Source organism: Mastigoproctus giganteus, chromosome 14 (assembly GCF_048544385.1).
Source record: "Mastigoproctus giganteus isolate SK-2022 chromosome 14, ASM4854438v1, whole genome shotgun sequence".
NCBI lineage: Eukaryota > Metazoa > Arthropoda > Arachnida > Uropygi > Thelyphonidae > Mastigoproctus > Mastigoproctus giganteus.
Window position 1 is genome coordinate 102,055,347 of NC_143588.1, and position 24,811 is coordinate 102,080,157.

At 37.0% G+C, this 24,811-nt stretch overlaps 1 protein-coding gene across 1 annotated transcript in view; it reads right to left on the bottom strand.

The window, feature by feature from the left end:
• Nucleotides 1-22,487, bottom strand: part of LOC150075450 (uncharacterized) — a 286,845-nt gene extending 264,358 nt beyond the window's left edge. Inside the window, exon 1 of the mRNA XM_090388490.1 lies at nucleotides 22,354-22,487. Within this exon, the coding sequence (XP_090244616.1) occupies nucleotides 22,354-22,405 (52 nt within the window). The 5' untranslated portion in view covers nucleotides 22,406-22,487. The remainder of the gene's footprint in view (nucleotides 1-22,353) is intronic.
• Between the last annotated feature and the right edge of the window lie 2,324 nt (nucleotides 22,488-24,811).

The window sequence follows — 24,811 nt, forward strand, 5'->3', positions numbered from 1 at the left end:
CAATTTTCTTACCTCTCCTCCTGCTTCTTTTAATATAATTAGATATATTCCATCATCCCCAAGTGCCTTATTTACTTTTAGCTTCAACAATTTCTCTTCCGCTTTCTTCTCAGCTATCACAAAATCATTTAGCTCAGTTATAACTCAGTATATTTCTTGTATTCCCATCCCTAAAAACTTCATGTATGAATGTAGATGAAAAATACTTATTCAGTTTGTCAGCAATCTCAATAGGGTCATCAATAGTTATGTTATTCATATCCAGTGGGAAAATGCAGTTCAATCCTTTCCTTCTAATATTTACATCAGCAAAGAATTCTTTGATACTTTTCTTTGCATTCTTGGCCAAGTACTTCTTATAATCTGCCTTAGCTTGACTAAGCCCTTAGTGGAATGATTGCAGACTAGTTTGTATTTGATGTAAAATTCTATGTCCCCTGCTAATTTATAACCATCCCACACATTTTTATTCTCTGCCACTAGTCTCATCAATTCATCTGACATCCACTGAGGTTTAAACCTCAGTGGATGTCAGAAGAATTGATGAAACCTTGAAAAATATCTCTTAGTTGGTATAGGTTGAATCATAGTGAATCTCAATACACACCAATGACCAAAGGACGCACAATAAATGGATAACCCTAATTTCTTAAAATGATTTATGAATAGTGCTGCACATTAAATCAAAAGTAAGCATGCACCCAGATATTAATAGGTCAACATATTATATTTTATATTCCTGTTAAAATATTATTCTTTTGGAATCCCAAAAGATTGCAGCCATCAGCTTCTCTGAGCTAACTTGAGCTCTAGATGATGAAACTGTGTTTGCCCTCTCTGGAGGCAGCAAACTTGGATATTTCCATTATTTTGATTGCTGATTTGACCCATGCCAATAGTGGTGGATTCATATCTCACCCACAGTCTTACCAAAAAATTCTTACAGATATGCTTCATAGTATGCTATTAACCATGAAGAAATCTTCCACTGATCATGTTTTCATCAGATGCAAAAATCCACAGGCCTCATCTTGCAGCACCTTTGATAAACCCAATTTCTTTGTCAGAGTGCTTTGCACCTATTCATATAAGATACCTGTAGCTGGTACTATTTCATGGATTTATGCCAGGTGCTGGCACCATTTTGTGTACTGCATCACAAAGTCTCCTGCCCATTCATCTTGATGTATGATAGAACAGATATACCCAAAGTATGTACCATATTATCATGGATTTCTTTCAGAATTAAACTCTTCTTCTGAAAGTATGTTATTAATAGCAGAATACTCAGATCTGTTCGTTATTTGTAAAAAATAAAAGAAAAACATAATCAAGTTATATTTCTGCATTTGTTTATATAAAGGACCAAATAATCGAACAAGATTATATTCACAATTTTATTGTCGTAATTTCTATATGAGGCTACGGACTTTCAATATCCCCTCATATTTACTTTTATATATTTCTAATTTCCAGTTTAGGGTTTATCATCAACTACAACAAGAGATCACCAGCCTTCTACAGCACAGGGGATGTGGCTGGGTTTGAGTCGTTTTAAAGAGAACTTTTGTCAGCCTTTCTCACAATGTGGTAGAGTTAGAGATCTCAGAGTTGTCCAACAGGCAACCCAAATGAATAATACACACAATTACAAAAACAATATCTTGATATCTCGTGGCCTTAGTTACCTTAGCACTTAGTATGCACCACCATCAAATGATATAATTATTAAACAGTTTTGTAAGTTTCACACATTACGAAAAAGCATATAGTAATATATATCACACTCGCCTCAAAATGGAATGGAACTTTTACTTTTTCTCAACCAATTTATGACATAGAAATGACAAGAAATTGCAGAAACTGGATATTGCATGCTTAACTCAAAGAGGTGCCAACTCTACTTACAACCCTTCCAAATGAAGTACATACTATCACTGAAATAACTTGGGCTCAAATTAAAAAAATATAAACATTAGGCTTCTATCTCACTGATCCCTGCTAATATGGCTGTATGATTTACAAAACAATACAACAAAATACTAGATAATTTTACCATGTGAAAATTACCATGGTCAAATTATATTATATAATTTGACCATGTAATTATATTTTTTCCATTTGCATTCAGATACTAAAATATAAATACTCAAATAAATTTCCTGAAGTAAATGGTTGTTAATTCTGAAGTTAAGTAGTTTCAACTACAAATGTCTTTTTCTGAATAGTGGATTTTGTTGGAGGTCACTACTACCATCACGAAAGAGGTGTAATTACAAATTTTCCTCCTTTCTTTAACAACCCTATTATTCCAAACTGTTTAGGTGCTCCTGACTGGTCGGCCCGTTCTCCCAAGACCACACACCTGGTGGTATTGTAGTCTCACTATAGTCCCTATAATTATATACATTTCCATATAAATTTTAATACCACTGCAGTCTTCAAGCTTACTAAAATTATCACCTTTGTGTATACATTTTATATAATTTTATTCACTGTAACATAAAATTTAATGCTTTATATATTTTAACTACAAGGAGTGGACAAAATAATGGAAACAACCGATATGAAAGTATTAGTTTTTGTAATAGCTGTATGAAATATTTAAACATACATGGGTTTTTTTTTTTTCTTGCAGATAGTATTGTGAAGGAACGACAATAAATGGTGATATTTATTTTTAAAGGTAGTATAGAAAGGTACACAAAGAGTACAACTTTACCAGCCTGTAAACCAATCTGTCTGAATTCCAAAGAGGTCAAATTGCTGATACATGTGTAGCAGGGACATTAGTGACTAAAACTGCTGATTCTGCCATTCACCTAATATGGAAAAACAAAATCTGATAGAACAAGCGGAAAAAAATTGAAGCTGAAGGAAACAGAGACCACCAGACACTGAAAAGGATTGTAGCCTAAAAAAAAATAAAAATACTGCCTCAAAATAACACAGAACTTAATATGAGAATCAGGGAGAATTTACATTTGGCAAATGCCAAAGGAAGCACATCGTCCTGATTATCTTGTGCCAACCATCAAACATGAAGCAGAATCAATAATGGTTTGGTTAGCAATATCTTGGTATTCTTTAGATCCAATCATCACCCTGATTGGATGAATTATTGCCACTGATTGATATTCCGAGTGACGAGGCTCATCCCATAGTGTAAACATTGTTTCCCACAAACGATGCCATGTTTCAAGATGATAACGTTCCAATACACATGACCAGTGCATCCAACCTTGGCTTGAGGAGCATCAAACTGAGGCTAAGCATCTCCCGTGGCCTGAACAATCACTAGAGTTAAATGTTATTCAGCCACTGTGGGCATATTTGGAGGGAAGAATGAGAAGCAGATTTCCTCCACCTTCATAACTCAAGGAGTTTAAAACATTCCTCCAAGGAGATTGGTCCAATATTCCTCTTAAGACAGCTCAAGATTTATTTGAATCTATTCAACATAGAATACAAGCTGTTTTAAAAACAAGGGTGGCCAGACACCATATTAATATATTTCAATAACTCTTATCACAGATGTTTCCTTTATTTTGTCCACCTCCTATAAATATTTATCTTTATGAAATCTTATTTATTTATTATAAAATTATGTTTATAATTTTATTTTCACAGTAATTTACAAGCTTATCGTGTATCAATTACCTGGCTTCCTAAGCCTTTCTGATTACATGCAAGTAGTGTTGGAAGGAGGAAGAGGCGCCTCCGTAGCCAGGTGGGAAGGAGCAGCAGTGCGTAGCACACGCTTCTTGATTAGACCGGGGTTCGAGCCCATCACCACCAAATACGGAGGATGCGGAAAGGTCAAGGAATGACCACCGCATATCCCGGAGCAATATGGCCTTAGTTGCTAATGCTCCTAAAAACCAAACAAACAAACAAACAAACGAAGGAGGAAGAGGCGATGCTATCCCCACCAGAGCCTGAGTAAATTGGAACAAATACTGTTTGTTTTATGATATTAACCTTCTGTTACTTGTGTTCTCAATTTAACAAAGATGTTTGTGTGGCTTCTGTGAGACACGATTTTTTGTTTAAATTATAAAAAATTAATTTTTAGCTCTTTTTACAGAATTTGAAATGGTGATATTTTAATTACGATCCACTAAACTCAATTAAAAAATATTGAATGAAAATAAATGAAAAAACACAGTAATAATAATAATAATAATGTTTTTTTCATATATTTTTTAAATTTTCAAGGTCATTCATCTCTCGGATTGAAACAAATTCTCGTGTAGCATCTGGCAGATGCAACACGACATTTGTGTTTCTATTAACTGTTCACTTTAGCTGGTAAACCCAGGGCCATGAAAATGGGGGAGGGGGGTGCACCAGGGCCCCCTAATCTAGGGGGGGGGGACCCAATCGAGGTAGCCATCAAAGCCTCAACATAAATAAAAGAAGCCCCTTAACTCCTTTTGCATCCGGGCCCCCAAGTACCTTTGTACGGCCCTGAGTAAACCAAAGCATTATGGTAAGAATAGATACCCACCACATGGGAATTGCCTAGGCAAAGGCGCCTCCGTAGCCAGGTGGGCAGGAGCAGCAGTGCCTAGCACATGCTTCTTGACCAGACCAGGGTTTGAGCCCGTGACCACCAAATACGGAGGATGTGGAAAGGTCAGGGAATGACTACCGCATATCCCTGGAGCAATATGGCCTTAGTTGCTAATGCTCCTAAAAAAAAAAAAAAAAAAAAACCAAAACAAACAGCCTAGGCGAAAGAGATGTTTTTGCTCAGCTGGTATCTGTTGAACGCCAAACAAAATATTTAATGTTCTATAATCCATAGAACATCAAAATGAAAACAGAAAATATCGTAAAACCAGTTAGAGAACATTGGTGGGCAAAGATAGACAGAATGATTTGATTCCATACTAGCAGTAGTAAAATAAGAATTCATATTGTCTGTATTGTTGTCACCTCTCTAGATTCATGGCCTAATTTGGATTCTGTTGCCATTATGATTCAGAAAAACAAAATTTCCATTCCTGTGTGATGCAAATGCGATATCATTGTGTATATGACATGCTTTTTTCCCCCTTAGAATGTACATAACTTAAAAACTATTGTAGAACAGCATCCTACATTGGAAATGAAGTTAAAAGTTATCACAAAAACTCCTTGTAGGAATTTTTTACTAAATTATACTTTCCTAAAAAATAACAGAAAGCAATACTTTTTTTTTTGCACGAAATAATCTAAAAATATTTATTTCACAGAAAAAAAAAAATTCTGGACTTTCTTCACCACTTCCTCCATTCTCCACGTAAAGAGATCATTTCTGGTTTGGAGATGAAGAGTTGGCAACTCTAGTGGTATGTATTCTACGTGGAGGGTTAAAGTCTAGATAAAACAGAAGCTAAATTCGAACTGAATTTTCAATAACTATCCATCACATATGTCATCAAAATTATTTGTCCCCCATAGAAATATATTATCCCATAAAAGCTGACTGTACCCGCCAGTGTATGAAAGTACTCATACCTCCTCGCTCAGATGTTTCATTTCAATTTATTACCAACTAGTTCTCTTCTGTCACTTTTCACCCTAACAAACCAACTCTTTGTGAGGAGTTCCTCACTCACAAAGAATAATAATTATTTCTGATGCCAGTTAATGTTTAAAATATTCAAACAACTCTACGCTTTCAATGAAAATTCGCAATGAAAGTTCGATGATATATATCATTAAGTGCCAAACGGTGTTTAAATCTTTATCAGATAAAACTTTCTCAAGGCGTTGCCCTACACACTGATTAGTTAACAATTAAGTGATTTAGTAAGTATTAATCTATGGCCCGACAAAGATAAAATATATTTTCACAAAGTAAAATGTCTTTTCGATATTTTCAATAATAGTTTAACCCATAAAAATAAAAAATTCAATATTTTTTATTTTTCATTTACCGGTATGAACCAGATGCTCGCTTTATTATATTTTGTCAACTGCGCCGAAGCAACTAAGGTTACGAAGATTCAGCATATTATTATTTTTATTATTATTATTAGCCATATGGCGCAAAGAAGCCAGAGGCTTATGCTGCACCAGCCAAAAAAAATTCCCGAGTTACCCTGAGAGAGACAGCAAGAGTCAAAAGTAGAGAGGAATCACCAAGAAAGAGAATAATGATGATATCCAGCTCAGAACCCTGGGTGTGCCAAGCCCATACTCACCAGATATGAGCCCCTAGGGTTAAATTATGCTTGTACATTGCGTGTTGTTGTTTGGTTTTAGAAGCATCAGCGACTGATACTCCTCAAACCTATATTGCTCCGTGTATATTGTCTGTAAATTGCGTGCGTTCTAAGGTCGATTTTCTGTTTGCTAGACAAAAAATCCGAATTTCCGGGAGAAAAAACCACTATACTCTCGCCTGAGACCGACTAACTCAGCCACGTTGTGAAAAAATGCCATAAAAATTCCTGCCATCATCGACAGGACTCGAACTCGCTCCTTTTCCACCCCGTGTGGTGAGAACGGTTACCTACCAACTACACTGTCCACGAGAGCGTACATTGCGCATATTCAATGTCCCCAAAATATTTTACAGAATGAACAACTAGAATTTTAAAGAGAGAAAACTATACATGAGAGGAGAAGAAAGAGAAGGGGGGGAGGAAGTAGAGAGAGAGAGAGAGAGAGAGAGAGAGAGAGAGAGAGAGAGAGAGAGAGAGAGAGAGAGAGAGAGAGAGATTTTCCTATAGAAATTAGAACTTACCCCACGATATCGAAGGACAGCGATCGTAGCAACCATGCCAATAGCAAGGACCGTTCGGCGTTCCAAACTAGTTGAATCACATTTTCTATGTGAATAATGAAAAGCTTCATTCACATAGGCCAAAGACGCAATACATCTTATGCGCATAAAGGCCCTAGATGGAAACCTTGATTATTACCGTGGTCATAATCATCGTCTCCTCATCACAACATGCAGCTTCGAATGCCGTTAACAACACGGTGAACTTTTACGAGTTTTTTTTTTTTTTTTTAACAGTGGCCGAGTTAGGCGGTTCTAAAAGTTTTTCTCTCTCTCGCTCTCTCTGACAGTTCTAGTTTTTCCTTCACCAAACTGACAGAAGAATATGTGCAATTATACACACTGAATATTGACCTGATTCACAGCTGGAAAAATTCGGATTGACTGCAGGTCAATCCGAATTTTTATACTTGTATTTTTATACTTGAATATCACCCTACAAGTATAGTATACTTATTATATTTGTAGGGTGATATTCACTTCTTGTAGAAGGCTGTTTCCTTTTTTTTAGCGTATGCTCGTTGACGCCACGCTAGTGGAAACAGCGGTTGAAACACTATGCCATCTTTGAGTCCGGCTGATTCACAGCGAGACATCCTTACTCGATCGGATCGGACGAACATCGTGGAGGTTGTGTTTATAAAACGGTAAGAAAGTATATGACTTTTGGCAGAGAGAACTGAGTAATGTCAATTAAGGAACATACTTTTGGGTGAAATCTGAACCTGATAACTACGGGGGTGATTGTTTTCTGGAAATTCCTTGTGTAGGAATGAACAGACTTTAGACCTAATGATTATCGCTGGACAGTCTGGAAATGCCACCCCATGCAGATGAGAGGTTCCTCTTTCTCCTCATAAATTCAATTTTTTACCGGGTCAGGTCTCCGAAATAACAGTCCCTAGGATTTTCTTTTCCCCACAAAACTAGCCTTTTGACCAATAGAAACATCGGAAACTCAAAAGGGGGGCATACATATATGCAGATGGGAGACAAAGAAAGGGAAGAAAAAAGAGTGCGGACGCAGAGAGATGGGACAGAGGGAGAACAGAGACGGACAGAAGAAAAACTAGGATAAAAATCTAGAGAGAGACGAACGCTGAGGAAGCTCTTTTTTTCGAGGCTATCTGACCATAAGAGACGTCTTGTGCCACTCGCTCCTGCTCTTAACTGCTAACCCCTGAACATACCAAGGAGTATTCTGGTAAGTTTCACTCCATGTTTGTAATACAATAGCTAGCAGAATGAAAGTGTCGAACATTATGACCTAACCCCTTATTAACTAGAGTCCAGTGACAAATAACCCTCCTCCTAGGTGCACACTATGGTAGCATCTATTTTATCACACTTAGAACCTAGAATTTAAGGCTAACAAGATCCACTTGTATAAATGTAATATTATCAGTTGTGATTGTCAAACCTATATGGCATCCTTACACTTGTACCCAGATATTCGGACAGCGAGATGACTGTCGGCTCCAGCGAGTAGGGGGATAAGAACAAGGAAAATTAATTGTCATATTCCTGAAACCCGTTAGCAACTGATTTCGGGAAGATGACCTGCTGGGCTTTGGGGCATGATGCTAATAGATTTGTCCAGCGACGATAGAAATATTAAAAACAAAACTCTCTTATTAGAGCCACCTAAGTCCCAACTCATAAGCCAATAACGTATAAGTGCATGATCCATAAATTGCCTGGACGAAAAACCCAAGTTTTCGAGGGACAAAACGTCGTTGTCTACGACTGAGACCAACTAACTCAGCGACGGAGATAAAAAAAAGAGTGACAGACATAAGCGAGTCTGTAATCGAGTCGCAAAGGAGGTTAGGCAAGCGAAGGCTGATTACGAGAAATCCTTCGCAAAAGATGCAAAGAAAAACAACAGACTTCTTTACTTATTTAAACTCTAGAAGGAAGGGGATGAATCATATTGGTCCAATTGATATTGATGGTTCAACTGTTGACGATCCTGCTCAGATAGCAGACAATTTTTTTTGAAGGAGTACTTTGCATCTACATTCACACATGAATTCTGTAAGGAAAGTGAAGACAGAAGTTTACTAAACTCTAACAGGCAGCTAAATGATTTTGTAATAACGGAGAGCAAAGTGGAGGAGAAATTGTTGAAGTTAAGCATAAAAAAAGGGCACCTGGGCCAGATGAAATCTATCCAGTTATATTGAAGGACGCAGCGAGGGAAGTAAGCAAATCTTTAGCCATAATTATGAGAGCATTCTTAGATTCAGGGGGAGGTCCCAATGGACTGGAGATGTGCAAATGTATGCCCAATTCACAAAGGGTGACGCAAATAATTATAGACCTGTTAGTTTAACTTCTGTTCCGGGGAAAAGAATGGAGTCACTGGTTAAAGAGGTGATGCAGGATCGCCTATACAAGACTGCAGTAATAGTTCAGACACAGCATGGGTTTGTTACGGTCTGACCAATTTGATTGGATACTACGATGTGGTCACAAAGGAACTGAATGCAAAAAGTAATTTTGATATCATATACTTGGATTTCAGGAAAGCTTTTGACACTGTTGCCCCTGTGTGCAAATTGGAGCGGTATGGCATTAAGTGCAAGTTGCTACAATGGATAAAGGAATAGTTGAGTAGAAGATGGCAGAGAGTGGTAATAAATGGACATTTCTCTATATGAACTAATGTTATTAGTGGAGTTCCCCAGAGTTTGGTGCTGGCCCATTGTTGTTTTGTGTATTTATTAATGATACTGATGAAGGTATATCAGGCTTAATCTTCAACTTTGCATATGACGATGACGCAAAGGTTGGCAGGGTTGTTAATAATAGTAAAGACAATATGCTACTGCAATGGGATCTAGGAAAGTTAGGTAGATGGGCTGAGAAGTGGCAACTGAAGTTTAATATTGACAAATGCAAAGTACTGCATATGGGTAGAAGTAACCCAAGAGAAACGTACCAACTGTGTGGTACTACATTCAGGTAGATGAAGAATGAAAAAGACCTGGGGGTAATTGTGCAGCCGTATATGAAGTTCTATGAGCAATGCAGACGGGCTGCCAAAGCAAGTCATGGAGTTTTGTCAACGATATACAGTAATTTTGCTAACAGCGACAAGAGGTGATTATAGCTTTGTATAAGGCAATGGTCGGGCCACACCTTGCGTACTGTTTACAGGTCTGGAGGCTTCATTTTAGGAAGGGTGTAGAGTTCGTAGAACGAGTACAGAGAAGGGCAACAAGGTTGGTGAGAGGTACAAAGGGGTTCTCTTACCAGGAGGGGCTTAAATTCTGTAAGTTGAAACATTTGGAGACTAGGCCACTGCGAGGTGAGCTGATTGAGGTATACAAGGCCTTGAATGGTTTGAGTAGGCTCAATGCTGATGGGACGCTTCCACTTTCTGAGATTCAGAACCTGAAGGGGCATCATTCAAATTGAGGAAAAACAGTTGTAGAACAGATGTGCGAAAGTTTGCCTTTAGCCAGCGAGTAATTGATTGCTGGAACAGACTTCCATCTGTTGTTGTGGAAGTTGATAGTTTAAATAAATTTAAGGCTGAGCTAGACAAACATTTGGGTGACCAAATATGTGAAATGGAATTTTTTTTGGGCTGATGCTCTATAAGCTGCTTACTTGCATCATATGCCTCAACTAATGCTAAAGCTAACAAAAGTTCCTTGCGTCCTTGACGGCATTCGAACCTGGCCCTTTCCAACAGTTTGGCTATACGCTAATTTTAACCACTGTACCACAGGGGCAAACAGAGGCAGGTTGGGTTTTATTCGCATAAGTCACAGCCCGAATATATTGTGTCTGTAAATTGCGTATATTCTGTTATCTATTTACCCGCTTACTGGATGAAAAACTAGATATCCGGTTTAAATAATAGTGCTGCCCTCGTCTGAAGCCAACTAATTCAATGACCTGGTGAAAAAAGCCCATCAAAATTCCTCAAGTCACAGACATGATTCAAGCTCAGGTGTTTTCCACCCAGTGTGAGGAGGATGGTGAATCTACCAATTGGGGGCTCACATCTGGTGAGTATGGGCTTGGCAAACCCAGGGTCCTGAGCTGGATATCATCATTCTTCTCTTTCTTGGTGATTCTTTTCTATTACTTCTCTCTCTCTCTCTCTCTCTCTCTCTCTCTCTCTCTCTCTCTCTCTCTCTCTCTCTCTCTCTCTCTCTCTCTCTCTCTCTCAGGGGGGATAACTCAGGAATTTTTTTTTTTTTTTGGTTGGTGCATCATAAGCCTCAAGGTTTCCTTGTACCATATGGCTAATAATAATAATAATAATAACTGTGCTTCCCACAATGGTGATTGAAATGTAAGTGTTCCCTGGGTACTCTGACCGCCGTTGATTAACAGCAATTAGAGTACCTAGGCCAAGCCACGAAAAGAGACCCCAAAACCGTAACGCCACTGTATATAGCCAGCCGAAAACCAACATTACATCAAAACGCCATGGCTTCATGTTGCTTTCTCCAAATGTAAATACGTCCATCAGTATGATAGAGCTGGAAAAGGAATTCATCAAACCAGGCAGTAGATTTCCACATGTATGTGGCCCAGCGTTGGTAACGAAGTGTCCATGCAAGATGTAGTTTGCTGTCTCGCAGTGAAACGTGTTCCTGGGACAGCTGTTATATGACATGGCCTATACATGATGATATATTGGCATAATCCATGTGGATATTGCTCTTGCTGTTCGACGTTGTACTGAGCAGTTAGCTGGGCCGCTATGCTGTAGCACTGCTGTGTTACGAGGCGAGACACACGACGCTTTCCAGGAGCGTCTACCACACATTACTGTCCCACGTGTGGCTGGTTGTGCGACTGGCCAATAGCTGTCAAACAACAACAGCCTCATGACACCACAGAATGGAAACACTTAACCATGTTGGCTGTTGTTGAAATACTAGCATCTGTTCGTCTTGTCTCACAGTCATTCCACTTTCGAATTCGGAAGGATCTCGATGCCAGCATGTTCTTCGACGCAGACGCTCAAACAATGATTGCCATATGTACAAAGTACAATCTATATCAGCCGCTCCCGACTTTGAGTCTTCGCCAACGTTAAAGATCAGGCCGATTCTGCACAAGGGTGTGTGCATACAGAGTGCGGCAATTGGAAAACGAGACTGATGTTATGTGACGAGTACTGGTGCTGCCATCTACTAGAATTAAACATGAAATGAAAGAGTAGTTGTTCCTCGAACACCGCAGTCAAGGTGAGAGAAATTTCCACCATTTCAGAACTTAGTGTGAGTTGAAATGAGCGTCTCTTCTGTCTATGTTCTGGAGGGACAGTGGAACAAAGAGCAAAGATAAAGTTTTGTGTTCGACTGGGAAAAAGTGCCACGAAAACGTTTCAAATGATGAAGCAAGTATATGGAGAGAATTGTCTCTCTCTCTCTCTCTCTCTCTCTCTCTCTCTCTCTCTCTCTCTCTCTCTCTCTCTCTCTCTCTCTCTCTCTCTCTCTCTCGTGCGCGTGTGTTCAAATGGCACAAACGTTTCGCCTATGGAAGAGAACCACTGGAAGACGAAGAACATCAGGGGCCAGCAAAAAGGGCTCGAACGCCAGAGTTCAGTGAAAAGGTGCTGGGAATCATTACCAATGACCGATGTGCAATGCATCAAATGATTTCAGAAGATATGTGTGTAAATAAGGAACCATTTGACAAATAATAATCCAGGATTTGAAGAAAACGAAGTTCTGTGCGCAGTTTGTTCCACATTCGTTAACAGCCAATCAATGCCAGGCGTGAGTTGAACACTACGGAGAATGCATTGAGGCCGCTGAAAGCAGGCCCAACTTCCTGAATTCGATCATTACGGTTATGAGACGTGCCACGTCTCCTGGTGTTTTCTGCACGACCCCGAGACGAAGTGATAAAGTACGGAATGGAAGTCGGCAAACTTTCCAAAAGCCAAGTTCGTCGCAAAAGGTCCTTATATTACTTTTTACGATAGCAGAGAATTGTATACAAACAGTTCGTGCCCAATGGGCAAAGTGTTGCTGCTGCCTAATATCTGGACGTTTTGAGACGTTTGTTAAGGAGAATTCATCGTGGGCAGCCTCAGTATGCAGGTGACTGCAGTTGGCTCCTCTTGCACGACAACGCACCAAGCCACAAGGCTCTCATTGTTCAGAAGTTTTTCGCTAGCAAAAACATCTGCATACTGTCGCACCCACCGTATTCACAGACCTAGCCCTATGACTGTTTTTGTTCCAGAAGTTCAAGACACCACTGAAAGACTGTTATTTTGATGATGTCGACACCATTCAAAGAGCTGAGACGAAAACATTGAATAGTATGCCAGTCATGGCTTTCCACCAGTCCTTCCAGTTGCTTCGTGATTGTCGCATGCAGTGTATGGATGCAGGAGGAAGTTACTTTGAATAAACAAAGGCTGATTTTGTGTTTATTACTTTTTCGGACCAGGGCATTAGCCTTAAAATTCTGGGCCATGCCACTCTCACAGTTATTTTTAATAATACTTTTGACAGTTTATTTAAGGAGACTTTTCGTGAAGCATCTTGAACTTTGGTTACATTACATAATACTTCATTTTACTTTCACTTCGCTTTAAGAACTACAGCACTTACTTAACCTACATTTTAATGATGATATAATAAATTAATCAATCCAGTGTTGTTTACCAAGAAAACATGTGCCATAGGTGGACTTTGGTTTCTAGAGTTTATTATAGTCTTCTGTTTATAGTAACTGACTAAATATAATGGATGGGCAAAAGCTGGAAGTCCAGGCAATAAAATTCGAAAAGTGGACACAATCTTCAAGTACTTCAGATCATAAAAAAGGCAATTTTTTTAAAATGAATAAATATGCTGTTTTTATTATTCGATGTATCGATGAACACCCCGACAACAAAGTTCATCCATATGTCGAGCGTCATACCTCTTTCAATAGTATGAGTTTTTCCCTATGAGGTTGGGAGTATGCATGTGATGTCCTGGACTCCTGGTAGTATTCGATCACCATACCATTAATACCTATAGTAGCTATTTGTCCTTTAACAAGTAATAGTTATTTATCCTTTTAATTTTAGTTTTTTTAATTTTCTTTTTATCTGTTCTAAATAACTTGCTGACCAATACCTCTTTCAACAGTTTAATTCGGTACATAACAGGATAAAATACACATCAGAACTGTAACTTAAGGACAATATCAATTCTAATCTGTGTCATTTCCAAATTTTGTGGTAAGTGATAACCTCCTCACACCAAGGAGATAATCCATCATATTAAGAAGGGTTTCATTTAAGGTTTAGCACCAGGTTTCCGTCTGCTGTAATCCGACATTGTTGGAATTATTCAAGAAAAAGTTTATGCGCAGACTTTTATCAAAAGAAAGTGTTCCAACAACTGGAAAATGGTATCTAACTCCTTCCTCGGGAAAATGTGCATCCCCTGTGTCTTGTCTAAAAATTGAATCTGGTGAAACCAAGCGTTCCTAAGGTGTACAGTATCCCGATTTGGCCTCTTGTTGATTTTATTGATAACACGACGCGAATGATGACGGCATGCCTCAATAATTGCTGGAATAAGTCCATTCAGTCGCAAGGACAGGAATCAAATCAATTTAATTCTATTTGCTTTATAGCACAGTTCCAGAGATTTTTAAAGGGCTCCCTGATACAATGGAAACTATAGTATTAAAGAAGTCAGTTGAGAGCACGTTGGGTTCGCGAAAAAGCATTCACATGAGTACGACAATTAAGATGTTCCTGAAAGTCTCAATCTCTCTTATGCAAATAATTTCCTATAGATTTTTTTAAAGAACAGGTCTCAGAACTATGCTCAGATTAAATGAAATTCTTATTTATTTTAATTATATTTGCTTACATTGCTCACGAGCAACATAGTAGGCAGAATCGCTGTCTTGTTTTTTGGGTGGGGAGAGAACCTCACGGTTATCTTCATCTCAGAACGATTAACTCAGCTATGAATGGAGTGAAAAAAGTCCTGGAGTCATTCATGGAATTCGATCCCTGGCATTTTCTCATCAGTGTGTGGTGGACGGCGTTTATAACCACTGTGCGACCGCCAAGGCGTGCGGTTTTATATACACGATATCAATGCTTCATGGGGGTAGTCTGCATTTAATCGCAGCTAACGGAGCAGGTTCAATCAAACTCACCCAAATAATTTTTGAGGAAGGTTTTCCGAACAGGGGAAATTCATTCTTCTCGAAACAGCACTCAAACAGTATATATAAAATAAATAAATGCAAATTCAAACATTATCATTAAATAAATAAATGACCTATATTCAATAGAAGATGCAGTTCAACTTATCCACGAATGAGATAATCTGTATTGCTGGCAGAAATATCGCTGCTATATCATAGCGATATTGCAATTATTCTTAAACTTCAGCCACTTTTTGGCAATGAAACCCAACTAAACTCATTCACCTACTCATCAATAAGATAATAGCTGCTGAATTACGTTTCTCTGTTACAGATTGTTTTAACGGGTGCATGTGTGAATATCAGTGATTAAATTATTGCTGATTAAAGGACTTTGCTACGCTGACCTTGAATTACTCAAAACGGACTTCAAAAGTCATTAACTTTGATACTGAAGACATTATCCACAAGGCATCAAAGATCGAATTTTTTCTCAATCGAAAGAAGGGCTTCATAGAGACTACTGTATAACTGTATTAATATTATAAACTCGATTTCTGGTTCAGACATTTCGAATGATATATGGTTTATCTCTTGAGATTCAAAACCGAGTCCAATATCGTAAACAAACAAAAATATATTCAAGTTCTGTTTTGATAATGTACTGTATAATAATTTGACCTTAGTGATAGAAGAAGAGAAGATGGCAGGAGTAGAGAGAATTATCCAAGGGGTTAAAGGAGCAGAGGATATTACGAGGTCAACGGATCTCATACAGTCTCTGCTTCACCAGCCATCTCCTCTTCAGTACGAGAATATAAAAAAATTGAAATAGTAGAGAAAAACAATTAACTTTTTAAACTATTTTAATCGATATTATTTGGAGAGTATGATGTAGAAGCCATTCTATGAAGCTATGAAGTAATCTATTATTTCAAATATTGGTATAACGTAGGATAAATTAAGCCTTTGTAGCTCTTGGTTAGATATTGAGAATATAAAAACTAAGAATATCAAGTGTTAGGTGAGCTGCAGACACAATCTGAAAGTGATATTACCAAAAGTATATCTAACAGATGTTTTCAATGGAGATTCAGCGAAAATCTTGAAATACTTAATATTAGTTATAAATAGTCAACTATTGAAAAGAGGACAAAAGTGGTGGATTGGTTTTTGTAGGGTTTTAGACGCATCAGCAACTTAAGCCATAATGCACCGTATATAATATGTCTGTACGTTTCAAGTGGTCTGTGGCCGATTTGATGTACGAAAACCCGAGTTTGCGGGTGAAACGTGTTACCCTCTCCTGAGAATAACTAACGTTGCGAAAAAGACCTATAAAAATTCCTTACGTCATTGACGAGATTCTAATTGAAGTCTTATTCACCCGGTGTTGGGGAGGAAGATGATTAAAAACTTACTTGTGCTACCCACGAGGGAGAAAGTGGGGAATACTTACTATATGAGTTTCAGAGTTCACCTTAGAGGATTGGATGTATGCTTTAGTATTTACTACATAGTATCACTTCTCACTCAAGCATGTTAGACAACTTCATACAGTCTGCTACACTTTGAACTTTGTGGGATTTGTCATCTCTGTGATTACAACCAGTTCATAAAAACATTGTTTCAGTCAGGGCTAAACCATAAATTTAATGGGCGCAAGTATAACCCCAATTGAGGTACCCCTCAGACGTTATCTATTATATGGTTCTGGTTATACGCCTTATATTGAACTTGTATGACTGTATTTATTTTTTTTCTCCAGTGCCATATCAGATCCTTGCCAATTAATTATAATATATGTATTGTATTATAATTATTAATCGATGATTTTTTTTAATTAATGCAACACTTGAAGTATTCATAATTTTGGGGTCCATGTTCAAAGTGAGGGGCATTATCCTGACGAAGAATGAATACAGAATATAAAAAAATAATAATAAAGTAAATGAAATTTTAAAATACAATAACGGCATAGTCAGATTCATAACGTGCATTCAAAATACTTATCTTTTATAATGTTAATTATTCATAAACTGTTAATCACGATACCTCTCATACATAATACTTATAATTCATAATGGACGCTTGATTCCATCTCTTCTACTGTAATTACCATCTTTACTCAATTTTAATAATGAAATTTTCTCTAAACTTATCCTTGCCTGCAAAATTTGTTTTCAACTTGTCTACTTCAACATTTACGTTCAATTTATGTAATAATTATAATTGTAATATTATGTGAATTCACTTAGTTAAGTACTTATCTAATTCAGCTGAAGTTTGAAAGTGTTCAATTGGGTAAAAAAATCTGGGATATTTCTCTGCGAATAAACAACCGCAAGGTTGTTTATTCAGCAAATACAAATATATATCTTTTATGCCCTTGTTTAAAAATCGGAAAAGTGAATAAACTGTTAAAGTGGAACAGTTTATTCACTTTTATTGCTTCCCTTTTTGAACTGTAATGTAACAACCTTTCCAGGATAGGGAATATCACCCATCCTCCAATGACCTTGTTAAAAGCAAGAAAGTGAACGATTTGTTAATTTAAAACATTAAAATCATTCTTTCGGGACCGAGATAGTAAATATATTTATTATTCTCTATGTTCTATTGAGTATTTATGTAAATATTATTTTCACTTACAAGCGGTTATGTATAAATTTTAGTAAACAAAAAAAGAAAATTGCATGTTTTTCACTGGATATTTTTCCCTACATTCGTTCGACTGGTAGATTTCAAAATTCACAAAAAGGAAAGGGGTGTCAAAACGTGTTTTGCACACTGGCGCAAGAATACCTTGGCCTGGGACTGATAATTCAACCTGTGTACTCCCCAGTTTTGTGCATGCTGCCTTATATGTACACATCGTGGCACTTGCCCAGGTTCTTCTAATCATGGCATCAGACGCCAGTGCAACTTTAATGTGTGACGTCAAGTGAATTAAAATCTTTATCGCTTGCTCAAAGTACCATGTATTATGCAAGTAACATTCATTGATTTTGGCGACTGTTGAGACAAGACCTGCCTTGGAATAGGAAGGGAATTTTATGTGTTTTTGTCTATATTTTAAGTTTAGAAAATGAAGGAATATTTCTCCTTAATTCTAATAGTCAAAGTTTATGAAACATCGATTTTAGTAATATTTTTTTACTTAATTCAGGTATATTTGTATTTTTTTAATTATTAAATCAATTGCTTGTAATATCAATTGGATTTTTATAATCACCTTTCACGGACATTGAAAAGAAAAGCAAATGAGAGTAACTGGATTTAAAAATATAAAATGAAAATACAGAAACCAGTTTGATTGGAAACCCAGAAATGCTATTTCAAAACAGAGCGTAGTGACATGGTAGTCCCGATTGAACCTATCAAATTAAAAATAGTGGGGAGGTATTCTCATTGTTAACCTAAAATTAGTTGCTTCAAACCAGTGTGGTAAGTGGTTCGTCCTTGTAATTCAAAGTCAGGAGTATGCAATGGAATCCGGAGTATATTGGTTTTGGGTTTCCCAAATTACACATTCATCGTTACGTGGATCCGCCGAGATGTCGGAAGTGTGTCACAGGGTCGCTTTCAACACCTTGGAGTTACCAGTTGTTGCAAATTGGACTGTTGAGTTTCTGAGCTCAGTCCATCTCATTCCAGAGGCCCTCAATTAGACTGAGATCTGTAGCTAGGGAGGCCAGCACAGTAGGCTGAAATAACTCTCATGTTCCGGAAAGCAGTTATATACAGTTCTGGCATGGCACACTGAAGCTCAAGCTTGGTCAGGAACAATTTCCAGGAAACTTATGGTATCTACATATTACTCCACAAGTGGGACTGAGGAGACTTAAATGCACAGCAAAAACAATCCGCACGCCGATTCACTGCCACCACTCGCCTGCATTCTTAACAACTTGCATGATGGGTCCGTGAACTCATGCTATTTGAATAAAATTCTGATCGTACTGTCAGTGTGAAATAGCAAAAACTGAAACTCCTTTTTTTCTTTTTCTTTTCTTCTTTCTTTTTTTGGCTGATGGGATTGGAACCTGGTTCAATTATTAAGTTGCGATATCCCCATCCATAACAAGATGTGACTAGTTGTACGTTCTGAAATGCCTAATAAAATGTTCACTCAAGTATTATCTCCCTCGTTTGAAAATTGCGAAAGTTAATAAACTGGAAAAGCGACAATCTACATTTTTAAATATTGTTTATTTATTTTATTTATTTCATTATTTAATTTTTCGGATTTTTACCCAATGACTTCTTGGTAGGGGGGATTGATTGCATTCCCGGTTTGTACTTGTAGTTGAATAAAGTGAATGAGTGTTAACTGAGGAACATTTATGAAAAATAATAATAAATAATGCTAACGACTAATTGACACGATTGAAATTAAAAACTTTAAATAGAATTTAGTTTATTTGTATCTTTTTATTTCAATCGTGTCAAGAAATCTTTATTTTCACAGACCAGACAGTTTTTGTTGGCAGCGTGATTCCCAAGCAGAATTTAAAAAAGGTAGTCAATCTGTATTTCTGTTAACTCTAAGTTAATTAATTATTATTAATTAAGTTAGTTAGTTAATTAACTCCAAATTAAATGAGTAACGAAAAAATATTTTAAGCAGATAAATTTGTTAAGAACGTAATGCGCAGCCTTGTAGAAAACCGTTTTATTTATTTATTTATTCTGTTATTATTATTATTTTTTTTAATCTTACTAAAAACCAAAACTGGGAGATAATCGATGTCAAATTAAATATTTGCGATTCAATATTAAGGATAGATGCGATTAATTAAAGCAATGATTTTGATTAATATGCGAAAGAGTAGCGCTTTTACATGGGAAATTGATTTCAAAATAGACGTCGTTCAACATTAAAAAAGGATAAAATGTACCTATTATTATATATTTTCTTTTTAATATTTCAAATCAGTTTGTACTGCAATGAATGGTTTCTGTCACATATCAAGATTTAAAGTTGTAGAATCAGGCCAGTTTAAAACTGCACGGTTTCATGTTATCAGTTAGTACAGAGATCTTCACTTAAACAAACAAGAAGCTGTCCTATCCTACCCTATCTCATTTGACATCGCACATAACCGGTTCAGTTCTCCCCTTCCCTTATGAGAAGGGAAGTTTATCAGTTGACCTGATGCAGTTAGCAATGAAGCCTGTAGCTTATTCTACATCTTGGCATAGGTAAAAATAGGAAACAAACAAAAAGAAAGAAACCTTCTCCGTTTATCTCTTCTTGGATACTGCTTCCCGCATTTAGCAAATAAATGCGTGATTTTAATTCAATTACTAAATGAGTAGTATCCCTCTAGCTACTGTCAAAAATGTGGACGCTCTGAATTGCGAATTTTGACCATAATTGTTGGAGATGGGGTGCAAGGTATGGCCAGGGCCTACTGTCAAAATTTCCATTACAGATACTAAAAGGCTGCCGCATATCTAATTCAACCAGATAAAGCTGGAATTAAATTTTTGGTTGGATAAACATTTAATATATCAAAACAGCGTATGAGATTGCAACTTCATTGTAAAAACATTAAATACGTTTTTGATTAATACGAATGACCACTAGGCTACGGTGGCTTGCTGTTCTCTTGTGTGTATCAACTGAGAAAGGATAAAGATGCCATAAGCATTTAGTTTACTTAACCCTTTTAAAGCCTTATATGCTTGAATTAGGTCATCAAATAGATGCCTAGTTTCCAGAAAATGCAATTTATGGAACCCTAGAAGGGTATAATTGGGAGCACAAAAGAATATTCTTGGTAAAAATATTATTTTCTGCTCCCAATTATTTTGTTTCTCTTATCAGCACCTTTTCTTTTACGACGGGATAACTCTTAGTCCCTGCTGTCAAACTGTAAATTTAGATTATCCTTCCGTTCTGCGGTTGATTTAGAAACAATTTCTTTGGAAACGTTTACTATTTCGTAGTTAGGACAAACCACCACTTGTTTTTTGCTGATTGCTTTTGCTGTTCCTGTTTTTTTTTTTTACACTTGCCAGACCAGGAATGTTAAGAAGTCAATTTTTGTCTTAATATTCCTTAATTCGAAACCAGGAAGTTTCCTGCAGGTGCGAATAATGAAAATGGCGTCCTTTAGAATTCTTTTCAGAAGGAATGAGTTTGATTTATTAAGTTTCAACACGAATTCTCATTAGCATTAAATAAACATTTAAGCCTAATATTATACTAATTAATAATAATAGTCATAGAAGATCAACATTTGACATTTTGTGTCTATTTACATGTAAAAATAGTCCACTATATCAATTTTTTTATGTAATACAGCAATGTCATAAATACTAATTATAAACATTGCATTTTGGTCTTCTATGTATCCCAGACAATGTTTCCATATTTAAAATCTGGTTAAAAATTCGAATAAATTCAAGCGAAGCTCGACTTTAGCTTTAAGGGACGACTCTTGGTAACATATGAGTACTGTATACCGAATCACCATTCTATGGCGTACCCTAAAAAAATGATCTCAACTCGTCAGTAATTATAACTCAATTTTTTAAATGGATGGAAAAACAATGTATATATATATATTGTAAAACAATTTGACAAACTTAAAAAATTGGAACTTTAAAAAGTATTACAAGTTATTGCAAATCCTAAGTGAAAGTGAATGTGTTAAGCGTCAAAGCAACTAAGGCTATGAGGCATCAGCATATTGTGTGCATTCCATGGTTCTGTTTGTCTGCTGGACGAAGATTCTAACCTTTGCATTTTCCACCCGGTCTGGTGGGGGAAATGGTGATTATATCCACTGCTACCAGCAAGAGATTGCATATTATTAAGAAGATAATTCTTATAGAGTTCGATTGATAAGTGAGAATATATTAATAATATATTTACAATTGAGCATTAAAAGAATATTCCAAAAAGCATTGCACATTCATCGAGGGGTCGTTGACTTGTGGGAAACCCAATCCTCAGGAGCTGACAGAAAAGGGGAAGAGGCTAATGGATTCAAGAAAGACACTTTGCCATTACTGTATGTCGAATGCTTGTTGAATATAATTTTATGCAATATGCCATTTTGCATGACAATGCCAATGACTGACTGATTATTTTCATGGTACTTCATACTTATGAGAAATAACATCGTAACACACCTATTCTGCATATGGGATTATAAATCAAGAAGATGGTTTTCCAAGCCATAAGATACTTTTCCATTGTGTGCCTAATAAGGAAGTTTTGACGTACTGTTCAATATCAGAATCATTTTAATTTTCCCAGTAACTTCGGTTCACAAGTTGAAAATTACAGAAGTTGAGTAGTGGACGAATTATAAACTTATATCCGATATGACCTACTTCTAATAATGACCAGTATATTAACTAATATTATAATTGTCTATGCAAATTGATATTAGAAAGAGTGTGGTTATTCAACTGACCTGACAATGCCAAGGTGCAAAAAAACACTACTACTAGCCAGTGCTCCCTCATTTTTGGAGATCCCAACTATGAAGTGAAGAGCTAAGCCTTCTTCACTTCAAAACGGGAGTTTTATCTTAAGCTAGGACCTTGATCGTAGACTGACAGACTACTGAAACATGTGTGACCTGTTCAAGTTGGTAGGTCAAGCGCTGTTGATCTGCAATGACCAATAGGGAAAAGGCTGAATTGGTCTACGACATTTCTAAAGTTTGAAGGTCATCGCTTAAAGCGAAAAGATAACTTTATCTTTCCCTGGAATGAGAAAAGTTTCACCACTTTGTTAAGCTCACCGATCATCTCGTATAATTTTTGCTGTCAATAAAAATCAGCAGAGCAATTTCTCCGAAAAATTGTTCAAGAAGGCAGACCAAGATTAAAGTTCATTATTGATTATTTTTGCCTTGGCTTTACAAAATTGTTAAAAGATATCGCCATAAATCTTTGCTAATTCAAAATGTGATATATAATTATTAATTTTCTAGTTTTATAGATTTTATTTATTATCGTTCTGAACTAAACTCTCTTCCGAGGTGTATATAGTCTGCAGACAACTGAATGTGTATACATACTTGCACATACGTTGTATATACACAGTAATGAGCTATCAAGAGAGAGAGAGAGAGAGAATCCCTGCAAAGTCCCTCGAAGACCAATGCAGCTTCACCATAAAATTTTCTCTGACGATCAACACTAATAAGAAAAATAAAGGAAGGAATGATGGGAAATGAGCAAAACCGAAAAGAAACATACACTGATGAACTTTACACAAAAGCTCCACTGAGAAGTGTAATTTAAAGTTCGCGGACTGAACTAATATTTTAGATACGATGAAGGCTGCTGGCTATTTGGATGAATCTACTTCGAAATGATCTGGCGAACACTGTACAAAAAGATTCAAACGCTTCTGCAACTTTTGCAAGCATCACTGATAGGCTTGTTTTGGAAAGCTAATAGTTCCTCCGTCGTTGCAAATCTGTGGCCTTCCAAGAGGATTTTAAAAAGCTTGGGAAATTAAAAAAAAATATATTACAGGGTGCTAAATTCGGTGAGTATAGCGAATGGAGGTCTACAGTGGTGAAGTGTTTCGCAAACGCGAATGCAAGCGCGAATATCCTGAAGCATATTTTCCCAACCGTTTTCCTCGAACAGTAATCGCTGTAGAACTGTTTTGTAGTACTGTATTCCTAATTCACTATTTGATCATGCGGGACAAATTCATGATGGACAATCTCCTTCAAGTCAAAAATTACGATAAGCGTGGTCATCGCATTTGATCGAGATTGTATTGCGTTGTTGGGTTTTTGTTTCAGGGTTATAGCGATAACCCACAATTCGTTACTAGTAATGATAGAAGAAATTAAGTGTAGGTTGAAAGCATCAAGTTGATGAAGATTTCGACATTAGCATTAGTTGAGGCAGGAAAGCAAGCTTAGAGAGCATCAGCCAAAACAAAAAAAAAAAACCTTCCCATTTCACCCATCCGGTCACTCCAAATGTTTGTCTAGTTCAGCCTTAAATTTATTTAATCTATCAACTTCCACAACAAATGTAAGTCTGTTCCAGCAATAAATTACCAGCTGGCTAAAGGGTAATTGATTGCTGCATCTATTCTACAACTGTCTTTCCTCAATTTGAATCTATGCCTCCTCAGGTTCTTAATCTGAGCAAGCGGAAGTATCCCTTCATCATTGAGCCTGCTCAAACCATTCAAGGCCTTGTACACCTCAATCAGATCACTTCACAGGTGCGTAGTCTCCAGATGCTGCAACTTGCAAGATTTAAGCCTCTCTTGGTAAGAGAACCCCTTTGTTCCTCTCACCAATCTTGTTACTCTTCTCTGTACTCCTTCTACCAACTCTACATTGTTCCTAAAATGAGGCCTCCAGATATGTACGCAGTACTCAAGGTGTGGTCTGACCGTTGCCTTATACAAAGATATCACCTTTTTGTCTCTGCTATCAAAATTCCTATATATCATTGACAAAACTCCATGACCTGCTCTGGCAGCCGGTCTGCACTGCTCAAAGAACTTCATATCCGGCTGCACAATAACCCCCAGGTCTTCTTCATTCTCCACCTCCCTGAATGTATTACCACAAAGTGGGTACGTTTCTTTTGGGTTACTGTTACCCATACGCAGTACTTTGCATTTGTCAATATTAAACTTCAGTTGCCACTTCTCAGCCCATCCGCCTAACGTTTCTAGATCCTGTTACAGTAGCATACTGTCTTTACTATTATTAACAACACTGCCAACCTTTTGTATCATCTGCAAAGTTGGACATTAAGCCTGATATACTTTCATCGATATCATTAATAAATACACAAAACAACAATGGCCCCAGCACCAAACCCTGGGGGTCTCCACTAATAACATTGGTTCATGTAGAGCAATGTCCATTTATTATCACTCTC